Source organism: Salmo trutta, chromosome 4, assembly GCF_901001165.1.
Source record: "Salmo trutta chromosome 4, fSalTru1.1, whole genome shotgun sequence".
Taxonomy (NCBI): Eukaryota; Metazoa; Chordata; class Actinopteri; order Salmoniformes; family Salmonidae; genus Salmo; species Salmo trutta.
The window spans coordinates 50,244,102-50,268,181 of record NC_042960.1 but is presented as its reverse complement, the minus strand read 5'-3'; the positions used below and the strand labels follow the sequence as shown (position 1 = coordinate 50,268,181).

Sequence of the window (24,080 nt, the reverse complement as noted above, 5' to 3'; positions counted from 1 at the left end):
TATCTGCTCATATGCTCAGTCATGCATCACACCTTAGCATTATCTATCTCCATGATGTATGTCTCTGATGTTTAGTTGTTTGTCAGAAAGTTGAGACATTTCTAATGGTAGATGGGTAAGAAAAAAAGCAGACATTGAATATCCCTTTGAGCATGGTGAAGTTATTAATTACAATTCGGATGGTGTATACCAGAAAATACACAAGGTCTCTACAAAGATACAGGCATCCTTCCTAACACAGTTGCTGGAGAGTAAGTAAACTGCTCAGGGATTTCACCATGAGGCCAATGGTGACTTTAAAACAGTACATAGTTTAATGGCTGTGATAGGAGAAATCTGAGGATGGATCAACAACATTATAGTTACTCCACAATGCTAACCTAAATGACAGAGTGAAAAGAAAGCCTGTACAGACTAAAATATTCCAAAACATGCATCCTGTTTGCAACAAGGCAATAAAGTAATACTGTAAAAAATGTCGCAAAGCAATTACATTTATTTATTAATATTTAATTTATTTATTTAACTAGGCAAGTCAGTTAAGAACAAATTATTATTTACAATGACGGCCTACCAAAAGGCAAAAGGCCTCCTGCGGGGATGGGGATGGGGCTGGGATAAAAAAAAGTTATGTTTGGGGCAAATCCAAAACAACACATTACTGAATACCACTCTCCATATTTTGAAGCATAGTGGTGGTTGCATCATGTTATGGGTATGCTTTTAATCATTAAGGACTGAAGAGTTTTTCAGGATAAAAAAGAAACGGAATGGAGCTAAGCACAGGTAAAATTCTAGAGGAAAACCTGGTTCAGTCTGCTTTCCATCAGACAAGGCCAAATCTACACTGGTGTTACTTGCCAAAAAGACAGTACATGTTCTTGAGTGGCCAAATTACAGTTGTGACTTAAATCTAGTTGAAAATATATACCAAAATAAAATGGTTGTCTAGCAATGATCAACAAAAAATTTGACAGAGCTTGAAGAATTTTGAAAAGTATAATTGGCAAATGTTGCACAATCCAGGTGTGAAAAGCTCTTAGAGACTTACAGTACCCAGATAGACTCTCAACTGTAATCAATGCCAAAGCAGCTTCTACAAAGTATTGACTGTATTTCATTTTCAATAAATTTGCAAACATTTCTAAAAGCATGTTTCACTTTGTCATTATGGAGTATTGTGTGAAGATGTGTGAGAAATGTTAAATTCAGGCTGTAACACAACAAAATGTGGAATAAGTCAAGGGGTGGAATTCTTTCTGAAGGCACTGTATACTCAAGTGCAAGTGCTTTGAGGCATAAACATGAATGAAAAATCTACAATCCCTTTTTATCTTTTTTTACATTTATTTAACTAGGGAAGTCAGTTAAGAACAAATTCTTATTTACAATGACGGCCTAGCGTGGCCAAACCCTAACCCGGACGATGCTGGACCAATTGTGCGCCACCCTATGGGACTCCCAATCCCGGCCGGTTGTGATAGAGCCTGGAATCGAACCGCCTCTTGCACTGAGATGCAGTGCCTTAGACCCCTGCACCACTCAGGAGCCCATCTTAAAGGACTATGAGTAGTCCAACACATTGGAAAAGCCTTCGAGTGCCTGATGAATGTTTCATTTATCATTAGAAAAAGCCTTGTGAAACCAGCCCCAGAAGTGTTAGTAAAGATGTGATGGTAGGTCAACACTGTGTGGCTGACCTCAGGAGATTAGAGGAAGAGGAAGAGGAGTATAAAGGAAAGGGGTAAAGGCCACTGTGGTTGGGCTGACTGAATATATTACACAGGAGAGACCATGGGCGATACCTTTGGCTCTAAATGTGGTGACTTATATTCTGTGCAGTTCCTTTGTTCAATGACAGCAGATACTTTGTGTCACAGGGGCACTATAAAGTATAGATTCTGCAGAGGACAAATTCTAAATGAATCAGTCAGGCTTCACATTGATGGGTGATTCTTTGTGGTGCAAGTGTTCTTAAATTGTGTCACTGGGTCTACACAGTGGCTGGAGACATTAGCAGAAACTATTGTAAAGTTGAATTATACGTTTGCCACGTAACCTAGTGTTCCTCATCCTGTGTGACTGTTTGCATCATTCACTAGATAGGTAGGGAACTCCTTGTCTCACTACTGTGCATTATTCCAATGGCCAGATCCCCTGATGTCTGACTCATTCCAAAGCCCCTCTCTTTAGCCATCCCAGAATGCACCTCTCCCTTGAACCAGAGGCACCATACTGCTCTGCATATAGATATGAGGCAGGGACAGAATGAAGAGGAGCACCTGCTCTCTATGGCTTCCAGACGCATTGACATTAATATTTCAAATATTCAAATAACTTTATTCAACATGCAGTAGGCTGCAGCAGAGGACAGTAGATTCACTGCCCTCCTGATTGACTGCTCATCCTCGGGTGTTAAGTGCAGACTGACTCATCAGGGGGTTGTTATTTATGGATGGTGCCTGATGATCAGCTGGCAAGGCTGGCAGAGGTGAATGAATTGGTACCCCTGTCTGCTATGGAGGGGACAGGAGAGGGGACACAGAGAGGGGGCACAGCCGCTCAAGGGGCTAAGGGCGGTTTCTCACTCTAACAGGCAGAGAGATATTCTTCATTTGGCATTCTGCAGCAACCTCCTCAGAGCCGAATAGAATTCAGAATTGGAGAGAGCCACTCAATATTCCTCTCACTCATTCATACTTTATAGAGGGGAAATCTGTAGGCATAGATAGCCCCACCGAGGGGGATAGATAGGCTGGGAGGTCTGGTGGAGAGGTCAAACAGGGATGAGAGAGAGTGAGCAAGTTATAGTTTAAGGGAGGTAAAACATGCACATTTGTTTCTGTTTGCATGTGATAAAGAGGGACTTGGTTTGTCTGTGTTTCTTACATTACAGATTGTGTCTGTGTGACTTGGCACATAACATCCCTCTCACTGAGACAGATAAACTATTGATCAGTTGCTGCCCATGCTTTGCTTCCAGGACCCCCTAGTGAGGCTGCCCGCAAACATTGCCTGCTTGAAAAAAATACTGTTTAAACAAACAGTGCTCCAATGTTTCAGCTCAGGGAGATGCCTGGGGAGTGAGGGAATGAGAGAAACAAAGAGGAAGAGAGGGTCGGGTGGGTGCTTCAAATTTTTTGGGAAAAAAGAACAAGAGAGCGATCGGCCAAAAGCCAAACATGTTGTTTTGTTGCACCATTTGTCAGGGGTGACACAAGATGGTTTCTAATCTAACTGTGAGCTCCAGCAAATCTGGCGAACAGCGGGGCTACTACAGAGAGAAATCAGAGCCTGGCCCTGGGAGACATGGATCTGATACATGTGAAGTTCCCAGCAGCTCAGCTTCACAGACCCTGGCAGCCTCTGTTCTGTTCTGTGGATGTCCTTCTCAGTGTCATTCTGTGGCCTTGGGTGTCTGCTCCATAGAGAGCATGGCCCTCACTTTAAAACTGTCGCTCTCTGCTCTTCTATTGTAACAGACATATCTCTGTCTCTCTCTCAATTCAATTCAGTAGACTTCATTGACATGGCAGGTTAAATTACTTACATTGTCAAAGTATACATATAACAAAAAATGGTGGGACCAACAGCAATAATAATAGTAGTAGTGGAAATGGGATTACCATTAACAACAACTATAACAGCAATATTAATGAGAATAATAATACATTAACGCAATGGTAGTTGACCAATCTCAACCTGACTGAGAAGCCACATAACATGGTATGAAAGCCAAAAAATAAAAAATGTAAATTATTATTGACATTACATTGCACTTTTCACTGGCTGTCCCTCAAGTGGTGGCAGGAGGACATATTTGGCTTTGCACATTTTGGCTTTTCACCCAATAAATATTTGATTATTTATTCTACATATTCTTTGTACTGAATGATCATTTTGGGAAAGAAAGATTCTCTTAGGTCTGAGTATTTGTCAGTGTAATAGGAAATGCAGCTCTGTCTCTACCTCACCCTTGGAGCAGAGTGAGCACAGCCTGTCCTCTCTGGGCAGCCAGGTTTACCTGTGACGACCAGTCTCTACAGCCAGACTGTGCTCACCGAGTCTTCACCTAGTCAGTGTTTTCCTCAGTTTTCTATCAGTCACAGTGGTCAGATAGTCTGCCACCATGTACTGTCTGTTTAGAGCCAAATAGCATTGAAGTTTACTTTGCTTTTTTGTGGTGTCTTTCCAATTGGCGATATGTTTATTTTTGTTTGTCAGGATTTGGTTGGGCCAGATTTTTGGAGTGCTGTCCTGAGGCTCCATGGGGTTGGTTTGGGTTATTGAATTGAGCCTCAGAACCAACTGGCTGAGGGGACTCTTCTCTTGTTTCATCTCTTGACATTGTAGGGCTGTGTGATGGAATGTTTTGGGGTCACTTGTTTTTAGATGGTTGTAAAATTTGATGGCTCTTTTTTCTATTCGAATAAGGAGGGGGTGTGTCACATCTTCTCCTGCCACACTCCCTAGTGGACATCCGGTGTCTCCTTGACCTGCAGCCATTCCCCCAGTTCCCTCTCCCTCTCTCTATGTGTGTGATTGTGTGGTTGGATACAGGTGTGCTGGAGTCAGAGCAGTTCCCCACCAGATGCAACCCGTTCCGTTATCAAGACCTCTACAAATACTCAGTCCTGCTACTTCCAAATCTCCGTTCAGTCAGTCATGCTTCTAGCTATTTATTATTATTTAAGATCCTGTATCCTGTTGTGCCTGTTTCCTTGCCTGACACTGTTTCTCCTCTCACTGCAGCTTTGCCACTCTGGCTCCTGTTTCAAATCTCACCACCCTGCTATGGATTCAACTCACCATCACTCCCTTGGATTCCCCTTCGGACCCGTTTACCCTGTCCCAACCCAGCTCACTCCAACCTCAGCCTCCACATCTGGTTTCCAACAACTCATCCGAGCTTCCCTGGATCTCCCTTTCATCACTCCCTGTGTTACAATAAATATCTTGGTTCATTCATCACTGTTTCCTGGTCTGAGTCTGCTCTTGGGTTCCCCTGTTCGGCTTTGCCTAAGTGTCGAGGCCCAACTGGTTAACAACACCTCCATCCAGAAAGCTCTCATCGGCACCTGAATCTATAAGACAGGAGCCAGAGTCAGAGCATCAGGCAAGGATACAGGACCTTAAATAATAAACAAAAAATAGCTACAAGCATGACTGACTGAACAGAGATTACAATCTGGCAGAGTGGAAGTTGCAGGACTGAGTATTTGTAGAGGTCTTGATTACGGAACGGGTTGCAGCTGGTGGGGAACTGCTCTGACTCCAGCACACCTGTATCGAACCACACAATCACACACAGAGGGAGAGGGAACTGGGGGAATGGCTGCTGGTCAAGGAGACACCGGATGTCCACTAGGGGGTGTGGCAGGAGCAGATGTGACAGGATGTTGGACAATTCTGCTTTACAGTGGTTCTTCCTTTAAAAGTTTTGAGTTTATGCCGCGACCGTTTGTGGTAGATGGTGTCAGATTGTGGTAAATTGCGTCATTCTGGCAACAATAGCTGACACATAAATAACGTACCATAGAATTCTGCAGCACCCCGCAAGCTGTGCTGCATACGCCACAACTTTTAAAGGAAGAACCACTGTACCTGCATTATTTTGAGTTTTTCTTTGCACTTGCGATACAGTCTTGCAAAACTCTGGATGTAGTATTTCGATTGGATGTTTGTCCCATTTGGTAAATTCCTTATTAGAGAGCAGACCCCATACTTCGCTGCCATATAGAGCAATTGGCTCTCTCTGTCTCTTTCTCGGCAACAATGTACATATTGCCAAAGCGTACTTTGGAGATTAAGTGATACATTTACAATATTAATCTAATTAAAATAATAATAATCAACATTGTCATCGGGACAACAATAATCAAGAGTCAAAATAACTATACATTGAACAATAACAATGGCATAGAGGACATGTGCAGTCTGGTTGCTCTGTCAGACACTGTCCCTAATTTTATGGCAGGCAGCAATGTAGTGCGGTGCCAAACCACAGCTCTCTACGTCCTCCCCCAACAGGACGGGTAGTCTATTCTCATCAGAGAGATTTTTGAAACCTTGAATAAGGGTTTCAAATTTGGGGAAATTACACTCTCTAATTGTCTTATATTTTTTTACATTTTGTCAGGAATTGCAGCTCTGTTTCAGTTTCTGCTGTGGTGCAGTGGTTGCACAGAGCCAGGTTTTACTGTGTCTACCCTTCTCAATGGCAAGGCTGTACTCAATGAGCCTGCACTTTGTCAAGGTTTTGCTAAGGTTTTGATCAGCAACTATGGTCAAATAGTTTGCTATGATGTACTTTCGATTTAGGGCCAGATAGCACTGCATATAACTTTTAGCATTTAGTTTCCCAATGTAGATTTGTTTTGACTGTTGTAATTTGGTTTATTCTGATTGATTGGATGTTCTGGTCATGAGGATTCAGTGTGTTAGTAGAACAGCCCCAGGACCAGCTGGATGAGGGGACTCTTTTCTTTGCTCAGCTCTTGGCATTGCAGGGTTTGTTAATGATAATTCACTCACTCACTCACTCACTCAGTCACTCACTCACTCACTCACTCACTCACTCACTCACTCACTCACTCACTCACTCACTCACTCACTCTAAATTGTGAATGTGCAGGCTAAATGTGGGATTGGAAAAAGCCAAACGACAAGGAAGGGTAATTGAAATTAGATCTGGAAGGCCGCCAGACAAAACAGAGGTTGGATATTTAAATTAGATGACAAGGTCAAGGTCATGTATTCTATCTGCCAGCTCATAGACTGCTATTTCACCATGGCAACCGCCTTGCTCTCGGTCCCCTCCACCCTCCATCTCCTTCATCTCTCTGTCTCGCTCACTCGCTCTTTGTTTCTCTCTGCCTTCACCCACTGTTCTTCAGTCCAACTGTCAAGGACTCCTCTTCAAACCCCTCTTGTCACTGTATGTTTGCATGTACGCATGTCTGTGTCTGTCTGTGCAAAGCACATGCGGCCATTCAGTGTGCCGTGTGTGTGTGTGCGTGTGTGTGTGTGTGGGACTCTGAGCTGCTATATGACTGAGAGACCGAGCTAGACAGAGACAGGTAGGGGCTGTAGCATGGTGATGATGCGGAGCTCCGTCTCTCAGGGGCCGGCTCTGGTGGGCCGTAGCCCTCGAGTCGGAGAAGGCGCCCAGTCTGGGATTAGTGGCTCAACGAGTCCCTCCGCTGGGTCAAGAAGAGGTGGATGAATGCACAGTGTCTCTCAGGGCCATCCAACTTGGTGTTTTTCCACTCCACCTTCCAGGCGAGATGGAGGACTCCAGGCATCACGGTACTTTCCCCGCCCACCTGCCCGTCAGGGGCCCAGCACAGATCGTTTCACTCGTCATGCTGGGTGCAGATTGGGTTTTCATAGCTTTTCATTGACTATACAATGCAGAAACTCTAAAAAGGCAACTTTACCTTGCTTAGTGGTAAGTTGGATGTGTGGCAAAGTTGATATCCATTCATTGCACCTGATGGGTTTAATTGAGCATTAGCATCATTGAATCCTATGTGAACTCATCTGTTTTATGAATCTGTAATTTACCATCCTGTCATTAGCACAGAGGAAATGAATACAATTAGGAAAGATGTCCCACATCCGTGCATTTATTTTGATGTGTAATGAGTATTTTCTGAAAGGTAAGGATGTGAATGGGGAGTACTATCCACAGGCGTGATGAAACACTGATAATGATGATCCACACTGGGCTCAAACTGGGCTAGTGTTGAATAATTGACGTTGTGTGCGACACCCAGCTGAGCATGCAGTTGCGTGTAGTGTAGTTGGGTAGTGGCTAGTGTGTAGTGGAATGGAATGTGCGCGTGTGTCTCGGAGAACGCTAGCAGGTGCTAATATCCACAGGGAATGTTTTGCAAGTGCGGGCTATGTTGTTGTTTGTTTGTGATTAATTTGCGGCCCCTGGGCACCCCTGCTGTGGACCTCAACAAGACTGGGGCCCTCCTGGGGTTTATGGATAGAGAGACAGTCCATTAACGATTCCTCCCTCCCTAGCTTGGGCATATAATTAGCCAGTGAGCAGCAACAGCAGAGTGGAGAAGGTTTTTTGAGGGAGTGTTGTCTCTACAAAACGCATGTGCATATGTTGTCTGTAACCATTGAGTCATAGCCTTGCACAGGAATTATGCATGGTCCAGCTGTAGTGTTAAATGGAGCACTGCGATGAATAGCCTCTAAAAGTTCGTCAGGCCTCCCTGGGCTGATAGTGCAGTTATATTCACTTCTTTAAATTCACAAAAAGATTAAATTGTAATTTGTCATTAGGTCAACTAGCTAGCTACATTTCATTTACTTGTGTGGGTTTTTTTCAGACATTTAATTGAAAAATCAAGTGTTATCTGCTACTGATTTTCATTTGACTTTTCATTATGGGACAGACATTTGCTTGTCTGCACCCTTGTTTGTTGTGTTATCAACGGCTGCATTTTTTGACAAATTAGGTACCATCTGGCCTCATCAGCAGGGAAATATATTTGGCACCTCAGGTAGCTCTGACTTAGAGCAACAGGATTAAGTGATACCACACACATTCACGCAAGCAAGTTCACACTCAAACTCTTTATCTATCTTTCTCACCTCTCTCTCGTTCTCACTCTCTCTCTCTCGTTCTCTCGTTCTCTCTCTCTCGTTCTCTCTCTCTCTTGTTCTCTCTCTCTCTCTCTCGTTCTCTCTCTCTCTTACTCTCGTTCTCTCTCTCTCTCGTTCTCTCTCTCTCGTTCTCTCTCTCGTTCTCTCTCTCTCTCTCGTTTTCTCTCTCTCTCACTCTCGTTCTCTCTCTCTCACTCTCGTTCTCACTCTCTCTCGTTCTCTCTCTCTAACTCTCTCTAACTCTCTCTCTCTCTCTCTCTCTCTCTCTCTCTCTCTCCTCTCTCTCTCTCTCTCTCTCTCTCTCTCTCTCTCTCTCTCTCTCTCTCTCTCTCTCTCTCTCTCTCTCTCTCTCTCTCTCTCTCTCTCATTAGGCCTCAGTAACTGCTATGACAGAGAGCTCCCTATATAGACTGTAATAGTAGGGACATGGTGGACCTCATCTCAGGATCCAGGCGGCTGTGTGTGACCCTGTGCCCCCCTCGTTTGGGCTGTGTCTATTCCTCTGATGAGCAGCTCTCTGCAGGGTGCAGAGGGGAAGACAGAGTCCTGAACTCCTGATCCCCACCATCTGCTGAGCTAATGGAGGCCAGCCACCCGTCCCTTCATCTCTATTAATTTCCCTGCCTTCTCTCTTTCACCACCCCTCCATCCACTGGTGGCTCATAGGTCAGGTCAGGTCAGGTGGCAGTGACATGCCACTCTAATCCTGCTCACTCACCTGCTCTGGCCTGAGCCCTGATCAAAGCCAGTACCAGGCGCCAATGTCATTTCATTGGACACACTATGCAGAGAGACCACACTCAAATAGGAGTGTGTCTCTGTGTGTGTGGGTGTGTGTGCTTGTGTGCGTGTGTGTCTGTGTGGTACAATAGAAGGTTCCAGGCTGTGTGACCTTGGGGCTAGTGCCCACACCATGTGGAGATAAAACATAAATCTTCAATCCAGATCTACTATGATACTGTCACTTGAGCATTTCAGGCGGGCATTAAAGGAATGCATAGCACAGCATGGCCCCGGATGACAATGATAATGACTATGCTGGCAGTAATGGTAATTATTCATTGGAATTTAAGTTATTTATCTATCTCAGCTTTGGAACTCTGTCTCATGGCGCTATCTCCCTGGTATCTCACTATCTTGTGGGGTGTCTCAGTCAGAGAGAAACAGAGTCACAGTGCGATTGCGTAGCTCAGCGTTGCTGAAGGCTAAGAGCTCCATGGCTGAGTCTGGATGAGGTTGCCCTGCCCTCTGAATGATAATGTGTTTCTGGTAGCAGGCTCATCTGTTTGGGCTATGCTGTGTGCTGTTGGCATGCCACCCCCCAATCCCACAATCCCCCTGTCTCCCAAAGCTTTGATCGCTAGCCAGGCTGGAGACATCGGGCCCTGCCAGCTTTTCTCTGTACCAAACAAATCCCCAAAGTTTAGGGCTGGCACTGCGTCCCGCCCTCTAGATTTCACAGGCGATGCCGTATGTTGCTGGACACCACTATTGTTCAATATGGAGACCATGGATGTGCCAGGAGAGCACCGGTTGCAGTGTAACCATGGTGAATGGGCTTTTGTAAAAGAGTAGTTTTACAATGCTTTTATAGTTGGAGGGAGATGTGGATGGGGTATACAGTGGGTATAATACACTACATGACCAGAAGTATGTACCTGCTTGTCGAAAATCTCATTCCAAAATCATGGGCATTAATGTGGAGTTGGTCATTCCCTTGCTGCAATAACAGCCTCCACTCTTCTGGGAAGGCTTTCCACAAGATGTTGGAGCATTGCTGCGGGGACTTGCTTCCATTCAGCCACAAGAGCATTAGTGAGGTCGGGCACTGATGTCATTCGATTAGACCTGGCTCACAGTCGGCATTCTAATTCATTACAAAGGTGTTCAATGGGGTTGATGAAGGGCTCTGTGCAGGCCAGTCAAGTTCTTCCACACCGATCTGGACAAACCATTTCTGTATGGACCTCACTTTGTGCACAGGGGCATTGTCATGTTGAAATAGAAAATATCCTTCCCCAAACTGTTGCCACAAAGTTGGAACCACAGAATTATCTAGAATATATTTTCATGCTGTAGCTTTAAGATTTCCCTTCACTGGAACTATGGAGCCTGAACCATGAAACACAGCCCCAGACCATTATTCCTTCTCCACCAAACTTTACAGTTGGCACTATGCATTGGGGCAGGTAGTGTTCTCTTGGCATCCGCCAAACCCAGATTAGTTTGTCTGACTGTCAGATGGTGAAGTCCAGAGAACGTTTTTCTTTTGCTCCAGAGTCCAATGGCGGCAAGCTTTACACCACTCCAGCCGACACTTGGCATTGCGCATGGTGATCTTAGGCTTGTGTGCGGCAGCTCGGTCACGGAACCCCATTTCATGAAGCTCCTGACGAACAGTTCTTGTGCTGACGTTGCTTCCAGTGTCTGTTTGGAATTCGGTAGTGAGTGTTGCAACCGAGGACAGACAATTTTTACATGCTACGCGCTTCAGCACTCGGCGGTCCCGTTCTGTGAGCTTGTGAGGCCTATCACTTCACGGCTGAGCCGTTGTTACTCTTAGACGTTTCCACTTCACAATAACAGCACTTACAGTTGACCAGGGCAGCTTTAGCAGGGCAGAAATTTGACGAACTCTTGTTGGAAAGGTGGCATGAGGGAATCCCGAGTGGCGCAGCGGTCTAAGGCACTGCATCTCAGTGCTAGAAGCGTCACTACAGACCCTTGTTTGATTCCAGGCTGTATCACAACCGGCTGTGATTGGGAGTCCCATAGGGCGGTGCACAATTGGCCCAGCGTCATTAGGGTTTGGAAATAGCCGAATCCACTAATTTGAATGGGGGTCCTCATACTTTCGTATAAATAGTGTATTTAAAGGAGTAATATGATACGCTATCAGAGCTCTTTTGCTCCTGGACTGCATCTCTCAGTTTAGTCTGTGTTTCATCTCCTGCTGCAGTGCCCTCTGCTCTGTCATCTCCGAATGAGAGGCTGATGGGAGTCCTCGGTCTCCAGATGAGAGGTCAGATAAACAGCAGACTTATGACCACTGGTATCATATCTACTAAGACACTGGAGAAAAGCCATGACTGAGACAGATAGGACAGGAAGATGGAAGACCATGCAGACATGAATTTGATAGACATACTGAATGGAAACTGTTTGTGTGTGTCTGTGTGTGTTTATGTTGGTGTGTGTGTGTGTCGGCATGTGTGAGTTAGCTGCAGTTAGGGGAAATGTGTGGTGATCCATCAGTGCCAGGTGGGGCCCTCAGCAGGGCTCTGAGGAGACACACTAACATCCTGTGACCGTGAGGATCCTGTCTTGGAGCCCACGCTGCTTTAACTGCAGGTCAACACAGCAAATCAGCCGGCCGGTCAAGTGGGGTCACGACCCTGGTCTGCCCCAGCTCCCAGACTGAGGTACTCTGGTGTTTAAGTAGAGGAACAACCTCTTTCGGGGTCACAGGGTGACTACTGCCCTTCCTATAAACCATGCATCCTGTTTATACTGCTACTGGCTAGTGACCCGTTCCCTGTCACTCACTGAGACTAAGTTATAGTCAATTTGATTCTTTCTGAAAGAAATATTGCTCTTTTGGGTACTTTTGGATTTCTTATAAATGCCCATTTTGGTTACTGTGAGTACAAGTTATCCATGCACTCTGGCTAACCTGTTGCTCTACTCTGATGCAGTAAACTATCTACATATAACCTGTCACATCATTTTTTTATATTTAACTAGGCAAGTCAGTTAAGAACAAATTCTTATTTACAATGACGGCCTACCCCAGCCAAACCTTCCCCTAACCCGGACGACGCTGGGCCAACGTTGCCCCGCCCTGTGGGACTCCAGATCACAGCCGGTGGTGATACAGCCCGGGATCGAACCAGGGTCTGTAGTGACCGCTGCACCATTTGGGTGCACACATGACCCTACTATCACTATGAATCCACCATTTTCTATTTTAAAATGAAGTGTACTTATTTGGTAGCCCATGTAGATTCAAGCTTCATAAAAGTTATATCAAATTCAGACATGTATGATGCTGTTCGATACATGGGTCATGTGTGATATCACTGATTTATGGTCAGCTCTGGATTTCCATCTGTCTGTCCTCTCAGGTCTACAGGCTGATCTCAGGCCTGTGGATTTACAGCTCTCTCCTTCTGATAGACCAGGTCTGTATGCCCCATTCATTTTAATCCAATATGTTCGCTGTCAGTCCTCCCCTCGTCTCCCCAGGCTGAGGCTCGCTCTCTCTCTCTCTGTCTCTGTCTGTCTGTCTCTTTCTCTCTCTGTCTCTTCCTCCCTCTCTCTCTGTGTCTCTCCCTCCCTCCCTCTCTCTCTGTCTCCCTCTTTCTGTTCCTCCCTCCCTCTCTGTCTCTTCCACGCTCTCGCCCCCCCCTCTCTCTCCTCTCTCTTCCCATGTGTAGCCATGGGCTTTGGTTAGTTTTAGCCTCGTCTAGAAGGGTCCTATATTATATTGTGAGTAATGATGTCCCTCTCAACCTTTGATACAGGAACAACATGCATACTGTAGATGACGAGTGTTGATGCCCATGCAGTCTCTGGAGTGAGGGGTGAGGTATGTGGAGAGGGATGACCTCTGGTTCCTCACTGATCCAGGATTCTCTTCCCTGCCTGGCACAACCTGCAGGTGGATTGGACCCACCCTGAAGGAAATGATATGCAGACAGGAAAATATTAGCTTAGGCTCGATCAAGTTTCTGTGCTGGCACATCTGCAAATGTTTTGCTGTAAGATTTACACTCTAACCTTTCTTTGGCTGACTGGATTGTGGGCTGTGCTTTTGTCCCTGGCTGAGCACATTCACAGTGGTTTGCAAAATGTGTTCTTGGCAGACAGGAGACAATGGGAATGAAAATGTCAAACAAGAATCCCATTTACTAGGGTCAGACATGAGCAGAAAATACATATGCAGAGTGCATGAATGTGAATGTGCATATGCATTACGTATGTGTGTGTGTGTGTGTGTGTGTCTGTCTTGAGAAAAAGAAAGAGATTTCATATTTTCACAGTATTTAAGGCCAGCGCCACCGCTTCACATAAAAAACACACCCCACACCATGACTCTGTCGAGGGTAGGGATGCATCTCTTCCTCTCTCTCCTCTCTTCTCCATTTGCCTCTCTCTCTCTTTCTTCTCTCTCATCCCTCCATCAACTCTCCCTTCATCTCTAATCCCTGGCTAACAGATCCCAGAACAAAGAGTGACCCTGAGCTTCTGTTAAGTTCTGCCTTCGCCTGAGGAGAGGAAAGAGACACCCTGTGGGCCTGTTCTCTCTTTAACAGACAGCAGAGAGAAAACAGTATGACTGTATACCTATCACTTTATTCCCTCACTCTGTTTAGAAGGTCTTTGGACACCAATACTTCTAACTTTGGTGGAATGGATGATAGTTATTAAGACAAGATGGTAGAATATAGCTGTCAGGCTGAACCCCCATACCATGGCCCATGTGTAGCTTAGACACTGTATCCCTGTCTGTGTCCCACGGTGGCAGGGCGTGCTCTGTCAGCTGATATCCTCTCATTGTTGCTCCTCACCGTCCCACTGGTCCCATCTCTGTTCTCTCGCTTTACAGCTGTTGTTCTGTCTGGAGGCCTTTTGATCTGTATGTCTGTCAGCACTGTGTCCACGTCCTGACCCCTCTACCCAGAGTTCACCGCGTCATCAGCTCCTCACTCTGCCAATGGGCTGGTTAACAACTGATCAATGATCTCGCAAAGTGCTGTGTTTGCTTGATCATGTTGTCAAGCAGCTGTGTTGTCATAACTCTCGCTGCACTAATACTATGCTGCTTTGCCCCCTACCCTGATTTCCCACTTAAAAAGCAGTCATTTTTATATTTTCATTATAGTTCTAGATGTACTTGATTCTGACCCTCTGAAAAAGGAATGTGCTATAACAAGTACTGTATGTCAGAATGGTGTGTTAATGGGGCTATTGGACCAGTGCCGATCCAAATGTTGTGTTCCAGGCCCTGTACATCAGTGCAATAGTGATGATATGAAGAAATCTTTTGTGGCAACTACCGGACATATGGACTCTGGGTTGTATCTCTTTTAAGTGACTGCCCTGGCCGAGTTTAACAACATATATCAAAGTATAGGCCTGAGTCCTTTGCTGCAAGACAATACGGCGTCTCTGTGGGTCCACAGCTTTATTTTCAGTCTTCACTCTTTTCATGACAAACTGTTCTTTTCATCATAATGCTATAAGATTCTAAAGAAATGCCCTTTATGACAGCTAAGCTGTATATGCTTGTTTCATATGCTTATAGAAGTGTATAGCTTGCAGGAACGGATTAGCCATTGAAAAATTGAGGAAAATAACATGTTCTCATTATGTTGTTTTTGTCATAAGCGTCGTAAGGGACAGACCAAGGCGCAACGGGTATAGTGCTCATCTTCTTTCTTTATTTAGAGAGAACACTCAAACAAAATAAACAAACGACAAAACAGTTCTGTAAGGCACACAGGCTATACAGAAAACAACCACCCACAAACCCAAAGGAAAAAAGGGCTGCCTAAGTATGGCTTCCAATCAGAGAAAGACACCTGCCTCTGATTGAAAACCATACTCGGCCACACATAGAAAACGAACATAGAAAATGAAAACTAGAACAAATCCCCTCTAAATAAACCAACCCCAAAACACACAAAAACAACACCCCCTGCCACGCCCTGACCATACTACAATGACAAAAGACCCCTTTACTGGTCAGGACGTGACAGTTTTAAATGTATGCTGCTTATTCCTTCTTTCTTGCCCCACTCTTACCATACCAACCCTTTCTACTTCTCCATCTACCATACCAACCCTTTCTACTTCTCTATCTACCATACCAACCCTTTCTACTTCTCTATCTACCATACCAACCCTTTCTACTTCTCTATCTACCATACCAACCCTTTCTACTTCTCTATCTACCATACCAACCCTTTCTACTTCTCTATCTACCATACCAACCCTTTCTACTTCTCTATCTACCATACCAACCCTTTCTACTTCTCTATCTACCATACCAACCCTTTCTACTTCTCTATCTACCATACCAACCCTTTCTACTTCTCTATCTACCATACCAACCCTTTCTACTTCTCTATCTACCATACCAACCCTTTCTACTTCTCTATCTACCATACCAACCCTTTCTACTTCTCTATCTACCATACCAACCCTTTCTACTTCTCTATCTACCATACCAACCCTTTCTACTTCTCCATCTACCATACCAACCCTTTCTACTTCTCTATCTACCATACCAACCCTTTCTACTTCTCTATCTACCATACCAACCCTTTCTACTTCTCTATCTACCATACCAACCCTTTCTACTTCTCTATCTACCATACCAACCCTTTCTACTTCTCCATCTACCATACCACCCCGTGCTACTCATTGCTATCTACCATACCACCCTGTCCTACTTATCGCTATCTACCATACCACCCTGTCCTACTTATCGCTATCTACCATACCATCCCGTGCTACTTAGCGCTATTTACCATACCACCCCGTGCTACTTAGCGCTATTTACCATACCACCCCATGCTACTTAGTGCTATTTACCATACCACCCCTGCTACTTAGCGCTATTTACCATACCACCCCATGCTACTTAGCGCTATTTACCATACCACCCCATGCTACTTAGCGCTATTTACCATACCACCCCATGCTACTTAGCGCTATTTACCATACCACCCCTGCTGTCACAGGCCTGCAGGCTCTGTGTGACTGGCAGGCAGGACAGGACTCAGCAGGGTTTTGACAAACACTTCTAGCTAGAGAGAGTGAAAAGAGCAGCACATCTGAGCTCAGGCCTCTGAGCAGGACTTTGCATCAGAGGTGTGTTGCTTCAGCTCAAAGCATTTTTTTCAGTTGTAACTATTTCAAAAGAATGAAATATATGCGTAAAATGGACGTACTGTATATGAAAACAAAGCTCATCCACACAATGTAAACTGCCAAGGTGAAATGCAGGTCATCTACTAGGCTGCCTTTTTGTGTGTTTAAAGACCAGCATAGAGGGCATTTTCCCTCCACTTCCCTATGCCTGCCTTGCCTGAGCGCAGCCGGATCGAGTACTCATCCGAGAGAGAAAAAATGGGAATTCAATTTTGAGCTCTTATCAGTTCCAAGAGTAGTCAGGGTTTTAATTTGGAGGTTGAAATGACTTGAGAAGGTGGAAGGAAGCAGCTGTACAGTGAACAAGGAGACATGGGCATCAGGCTATCACACAGATCTAAGGCTGCCTGCCTGGGAAAATAATTTCCAAGAACTGGATATGCCACCTGATCTGGCTTCCCAAACTCCTTAATAAGAAAATCAATGCAATGCGATGCTTCCAACCCTATAATTACATTAGCCCATTTCTGTGTTTACTGGGAAGGATGTTTGAGAGCCTGTGCTGAGGTAATGGCTTGTAGAGAAAATGATCGTTAAAACATTTGGCTTAGTAAGAGAGCTAGTGTTCTCTGTTTCTTAATTGCTGTAGCAGTACATACTGTAAGATATGCTTAGGTAAGTTTGATAGATTCTCACTTGGGATCTACTTTTCCTTATTCTGGATCCTGGCACTTATTTCTGTCATACTACATGTCACATGCCTGTTTTTTTTTAAACAACGGTTTTCTGGAGTGGATAAGATATTGAAGCATGAATTAATGTCCCATGAGTTCTCTCACTTCCTGCAACTTAGCAAAAAAAAATCTGTCTTTAGTCTTATCTGCTGAGAGTGGGAGAAAGGCAATTTAGTGGAGGATAGACTGTGGAGTCATGGTGCAATGCCACTTACTGCAGAGGGATTATGGAAATGTGAATTGCGTTCAGGCAACTGATTTCAGAGCGACAGCTCCACGCTGGGACCATTCCTTAGTCATGAGATAATAAGTTAACTTCTACACGCAGCAGAATACTTAAACAAGTGATGATTTAATGCCACCATAATACACCACTTCATATAACTGTAGCACAGGAGGTATTACTGCCTCTGTGTATCAACTGTAGTTTGGAATCCCTTTCTTCTGCCTTCAATTCTTCTTTGAACAAATTCAGCTGAAGCCATTCTGCTCGGTAGGGTTGTGCAATCCGTTTAAATGTTGCATGGAGGGTGCCCAGAATCAGATCAAGAACATGAAGAAAATCTGTTCTGTTGGAGCCTCGGAGCAGGCTGGTATCGAGTCAAGCTTGCCTAGATGAGGGAAAAATACAAATCCACTTATTTAGCTTGCCACATTCACATGCCAATTCACACTCGGAAAGGCAGATGAGCAGTTAGCGTTCTCTGTAATGGCTGTTTATGTTGTCCTGGCATGGTGTGATTATGCAATCTTGCCTCCATAGCAGTGATTCTTCAAACAGCTTAATATGAACAAACAAGCTAATTATTTTGATATATAATAATATACAGTTTAAGTCGGAAGTTTACATACACCTTAGCCAAATACATTTAAACTCAGTTTTTTACAATTCCTGACATTTAATCCTAGTAAACATTCCCTGTCTTAGGTCAGTTAGGATCAACACTTTATTTTAAGAATGTGAAATGTCAGAATAATAGTAGAGAGAATTATTTATTTCAGCTTGTATTTCTTTCATCACATTCCCAGTGGGTCAGAAGTTTACATACACTCAATTAGTATTTGGTAAAATTGCCTTTAAATTGTTTAACTTGGGTCAAACATTTTGGGTAGCCTTCCACAAGCTTCCCAACAATTAGTTGGGTGAATGTTGGCCTATTCCTCCTGACAGAGCTGGTGTAACTGAGTCAGGTTTGTTGGCCTTCTTGCTCGCACATGCTTTTTCAGTTCTGCCCACAAATTTTCTATAGGATTGAGGTCAGGGCTTTGTGATGGCCACTCCAATACATTGATTTTGTTGTCCTTTTGTTGTCCTCCATTTTGCCACAACTTTGGATGTATGCTTGGGGTCATTGTCCATTTGGAAGACCCATTTGCGACCAAGCTTTAACTTCCTGACTGATGTCTTGAGATGTTGCATCAATATATACACGTACTTTTCCTGCCTCATGATGCCATCTATTTTGTGAAGTGCACCAGTCCCTCCTGCAGAAAAGTACCCCCAAACATGATGCTGCCACCCCCGTGATTCACGGTTGGGATGGTGTTCTTCGGCTTGCAAGCCTCCCCCTTTTTCCTTCAAACATAACGATGGTCAGTTCTATTTTTGTTTAATCAGACCATAGGACATTTCTCCAAAAAGTACGATCTTTGTCCCCATGTGCAGTTGCAAACCGTAGTCTGTTTTTTTATGGCAGTTTTGAAGCAGTGTCTTCTTCCTTGCTGAGCGGCCTTTCAGGTCATCTCGATATAGGACTTGTTTTACTGTGGATATAGATACTTTTGTACCTGTTTCCTCCAGCATCTTGACAAGGACCTTTGCTGTTGTTCTGGGATTGATTTGCACTTTTCGCACCAAAGTACGTTCATCTCTAGAAGACAGAACACGTTTCCTTCCTGAGCAGTATGACGGCTGCATGGTCCCATGGTGTTTATACTTGCGTACTATTGTCTGACAGATGAACGTGGCACCTTCAGGCATTTATAAATTGCTCCCAAGGATGAACCAGACTTGTGGAGGTCTACAATTTTTTTTCTGAGGTCTTGGCTGATTTCTTTTGATTTTCCTTATGATGTCACGCAAAGAGGCACTGAGTTTGAAGGTAGGCCTTGAAATACATCCACAGGTACACCTCCAATTGACTCAAATTATTTAAATTAGCCTATCGGAAGCTTCTAAAGCCATGACATTATTTTCTGGAATTTTCCAAGCGTTTTAAAGGCACTGTCAACTTAGTGTATGTAAACCTCTGACCCACTGGAATTGTGATACAGTGAATTATAAGTGAAATAATCTGTCTGTAAACAATTGTTGGAAAAATTACTTGTGTCATGCACAAAGTAGATGTCCTAACCGACTTGCCAAAACTACAGTTTGTTAACAAGAAATTTGTGGAGTGGTTGAAAAACTAGTTTTAATGACTCCAACCTAAGTGTATGTAAACTTCTGACTTCCACTGTATATACCATTGAGCAGATGCTTTGATCCAAAGCGTCTTACAGTCATGTGTGCATACATTTTACATATATATATATTTTTTAATTTGTATTATTTCACCTTTATTTAACCAGGTAGGCCAGTTGGGAACAAGTTCTCATTTACAACTGCGACCTAGCCAAGATAATGCCAAGCAGTGCGACAAAACAACAACACAGAGTTACACATGGGATAAACAAATGTACAGTCAATAACACAATAGAAAAATCAATATACAGTGTGTGTATATGTAGGAAGATTAGGGAGGTAAGGCAATAAATAGGCCATAGTGGCAAAATAATTACAATTTAGCATTTACACTGGAGTGATAGATGTGCAGATGATGATGTGCAAGTAGAGATACTTGGGTGCAAAAGAGCAAAAATAAATAACAATATGGGGCTGAGGTAGTTGGGTGGGCTATATACAGATGGGCTGTGTACAGGTACAGTGATCGGTAAGCTGCTCTGACAGCTGATGCTTAAAGTAAGTAAGAGATATAAGTCTCCAGCTTCAGTGATTTTTGCAATTAGTTTCAGTCATTGGCAGCAGAGAATTGTCAGGAAAGGCGGTCAAATGAGAAGTTGGCTTTGGGGATGACCAGTGAAATATACCTGCTGGAGCGTGTGGTACTGGCGGGTGCTGCTATGGTGACCAGTGAGCTGAGATAAGGCGGGGCTTTACCAAGCATAGACTTATAGATGACCTGGAGCCAGTGGGTTTGGCGACGAATATGAAGCGAGGGCCAGCCAACAAGAGCATTCAGGTCGCAGTGATGGGTAGTATATGGGGCTTTGGTGACAAAATGGATGGCACTGTGATAGACTGCATCCAATTTGCTGAGTAGAGTGTTGGAAGCTATTTTGTTAATGACATCACCGAAGTCAAGGATCGGTAGGATAGTCCGTTTTACGAGGGTATGTTTATCAGCATTAGTGAAGGAGGCTTTGTTGCGAAATAGAAAGCCGATTCTAGATTTAATTTTGGATTGGAGATGCTTAATGTGAGTCTGGAAGGAGAGTTTACAGTCTAACTATTTGTAGTTGTCCACATATTAGTCAGAACCGTCCAGAGTAGTGATGCTAGTTGGGCTTGCGGGTGCGGGCAGTGAGCGGTTGAAGAGCATGCAGTTTTACTAGCATTTAAGAGCAGTTGGAGGCGAGGGAAGGAGAGTTGTATGGCATTGAAGCTTGTCTGGAGGTTTTTTAACACAGTGTCCAAAGAAGGGCCAGAAGTATATAGAATGGTGTCGTCTGCGTAGAGGTGGATCAGAGACTCACCAGCAGCAAGAGCGACATCATTGATGTATACAGAGAAGAGAGTCGGCCCAAGAATTGAACCCTTTGGCACTGGACATTTGACACACTTCTCTATCTGAGAAGTAGTTGGTGAACCAGGCGAGGCAGTCATTTGAGAAACCAAGGCTATTGAGTCTGCCGATAAGAATGCGGTGATTGACAGAGTCGAATGCCTTGGCCCAGTCGATGAAGACGGCTGCACAGTACTGTCTTTTATCGATGGCGGTTATGATATCGTTTAGGACCTTGAGCGTGGCTGAGGTGCACCCATGACCAGCTCGGAAACCAGATTGCATCGTGGAGAAGGTACAGTGGGATTCGCAATGGTCAGTGATCTGTTTGTTAACTTGGCTTTCGAAGACTTTAGCAAGGCAGGGCAGGATAGATATAGGTCTGTAACAGTTTGGGTCTAGAGTGTCTCCCCCTTTGAAGAGGGGGATGACCGCGGCAGCTTTCCAATCTTTTGGGATACGAAAGAGAGGTTGAACAGGCTAATAATAGGGGTTGCAACAATTGCGGCGAATAATTTTTAGAAAGAGAGGGTCCAGATTGTCTAGCCCAGTTGATTTGTAGGGGTGCAGGTTTTCAGCTGGGAGAAGCGGGGGGGGGGGGGGCTTGGGAAAGTTTCTACGGGGGGTGCAGAGCTCTTGGCCGGGGTAGTGGTAGCCAGGTGGAAAGCATGGCCAGCCGTAGAAAAATCCTTATTGAAATCCTCGATTATCGTACATTTATCGGTGGTGACAGTGTTTCCTAGCCTCAGTGCAGTGGGCAGCTGGGAGGAGGTGCTCTTATTCTCCATGGACTTTACAGTGTCCCAAAACTTTTTTAAATTTGTGCTACAGGATGCAAGTTTCTGTTTGGTCCTGGGATAGAACTGGTGGACACCATGTTGCAAAAACCATGCTCTACCAACTGAGCTACAGAGGACAACTGTGTTTCTCTGTAATTCTGGGACCTATTACACGCCATGTTATTGCCACGTACTCAGACTGAAATTAATCTGTTGTTCTTTTTGGAGTTATGTTTTGACAGCAGAAGAGGTACTGTACTAAGGCATAGAGAGATATAGTGAGAGAGGTTGAAGGGTGAGTGTGGGGTTGATGATAATGAGGCAACTTAAATTCTCTTAGTCAACCCTTTACGTAACCTCTTAGTCAACCCTTTACGTAACCTCTTAGTCAACCCATTACGTAACCTCTTAGTCAACCCTTTAAGTAACCTCTTAGTCAACCCTTTACGTAACCTCTTAGTCAACCCTTTACGTAACCTCTTAGTCAACCCTTTAAGTAACCTCTTAGTCAACCCTTTACGTAACCTCTTAGTCAACCCTTTACGTAACCTCTTAGTCAACCCTTTACGTAACCTCTTAGTCAACCCTTTACGTAACCTCTTAGTCAACCCTTTACGTAACCTCTTAGTCAACCCTTTACGTAACCTCTTAGTCAACCCTTTACGTAACCTCTTAGTCAACCCTTTACGTAACCTCTTAGTCAACCCTTTACGTAATCTCCAGGCTTTTGCAAAGGAGGAAATGTCTGGTTTGCGAGACTCACCCATGGGTGGTGTAATGGTAGTCTACATGTTGCGCCCTGGATACAGTACACTGTGGATGTTGATGAAGAGTCTAAATGCTCTGTTCTCTCTGTCTTTTCTTTCTGTCCTCCCTGCAGCGTGTCCCCAGGGGACGTTCAAGTCGACCCAGGGGCCAGGGCTGTGTCTGCAGTGCCCCCCCAACAGCCGCTCCACTGTGGAGGCTGCCACCATCTGCGGCTGCCGTAACGGATACTACAGAGGAGACATGGACCTGCCCGAGGCCTCCTGCACCAGTAAGTCTCACACTCCGACTAATCAATGGGAAAATACATTTGAAATTCATTTTCATTTGGAAAGGGGCATGCTCAATATCAACTATTCTACATGTGCTGCTTATGCGGCACTTCCCATGCTTGACTGCAACAGTGTGAGTATAGAACCTGAGGGATGCGTGAATGGCCACCCCCTCCTCTACCAGCTTCATTTTGAATACTCACCCTTTAACACAAGGTCCAGTCAATGAAGTGTGAGAAGGAGAAAGCACTCTGGTCTAAACAACTGTCGGACCGAAAGACTTTATGATTCCATCGATGGATGAGCAGCTGTTCTAGGTCTCTCTCCATCTACCCCATTGCCCCAGATCATATCAATGTAGGTTGCTACATGAATACCATTTAACTGCTGTCCCTGAGGTTGAGCCAGCCACTCCAACCACTGCCCTAAAACTCCCTGATTCAGTTCCTTTCAAACCCACAGGGACAGAGAAAGTGGGGCACTGCGCTATGTAGGTGACCTGGATAGACAAGTACTAGGGGAAAATAAGACATGGTCACCCCATTCATAAATAGTTGAATATGAAACTCATTTGTGAATGAAAGGTTGTTGGGTGAGAAAACACAGTCTATTAAACAATTGTTATTCTATCCAGACCCCTTAGACGTGCTATTATAACTCTTCTATTTCATTGCCTCCAAACCATGCAATCGGTGCTTCTCAGAGGGACACTTTGGAGACACTTTGGATCTGCAAAACCCAGGGCTAGAGCATTAACCTTTTACTGCAGTGGGATAAATCAGGGTCACACAGATTATATTTTTGTAGTTTTAAACAAATCTACTTTGAAACAAAAGTATATACCTCCCACACATGGTTATAGGCTTAAAATAAGACACCTGTACCATGTCAGATATAGAGTTGAAATGTATTCAATTTTGAGTTTGCATTCCAATATTACATTTTATATACTTCACAGAAGACTGAAATATACAGTGCATTCAGAAAGTGTTCAGACCCCTTCCCTTTTTCCACATGGTGTTACATTACAGCCTTATTAATAAATGGATTAAATTTAAAAAAATTCTCATCAATCTACACACAATACCCCATAATGACAAAGCGGAAACTGGTTTTTGGAGAAAAAAAATGCAAATGTATACAAAATAAAAAACAGTAATACCTTATATAAGTATTCAGACCCTTTGCTATTAGGTTCGAAATTGAGCTCAGGTGCATCCTGGTTCCATTGATCATCCT

General features: G+C 44.2%; 1 protein-coding gene across 2 annotated transcripts in view; it reads left to right on the top strand.

Moving 5' to 3' along the window:
• The window catches only part of LOC115192521 (ephrin type-B receptor 1-like), a 158,549-nt gene that overhangs the window by 70,725 nt on the left and 63,744 nt on the right, over positions 1-24,080 (top strand). For both annotated transcript variants that reach the window (XM_029751132.1, XM_029751130.1), the window contains exon 4: positions 22,685-22,840. In XM_029751132.1, the coding sequence (XP_029606992.1) occupies positions 22,685-22,840 (156 nt within the window). The remainder of the gene's footprint in view (positions 1-22,684; positions 22,841-24,080) is intronic.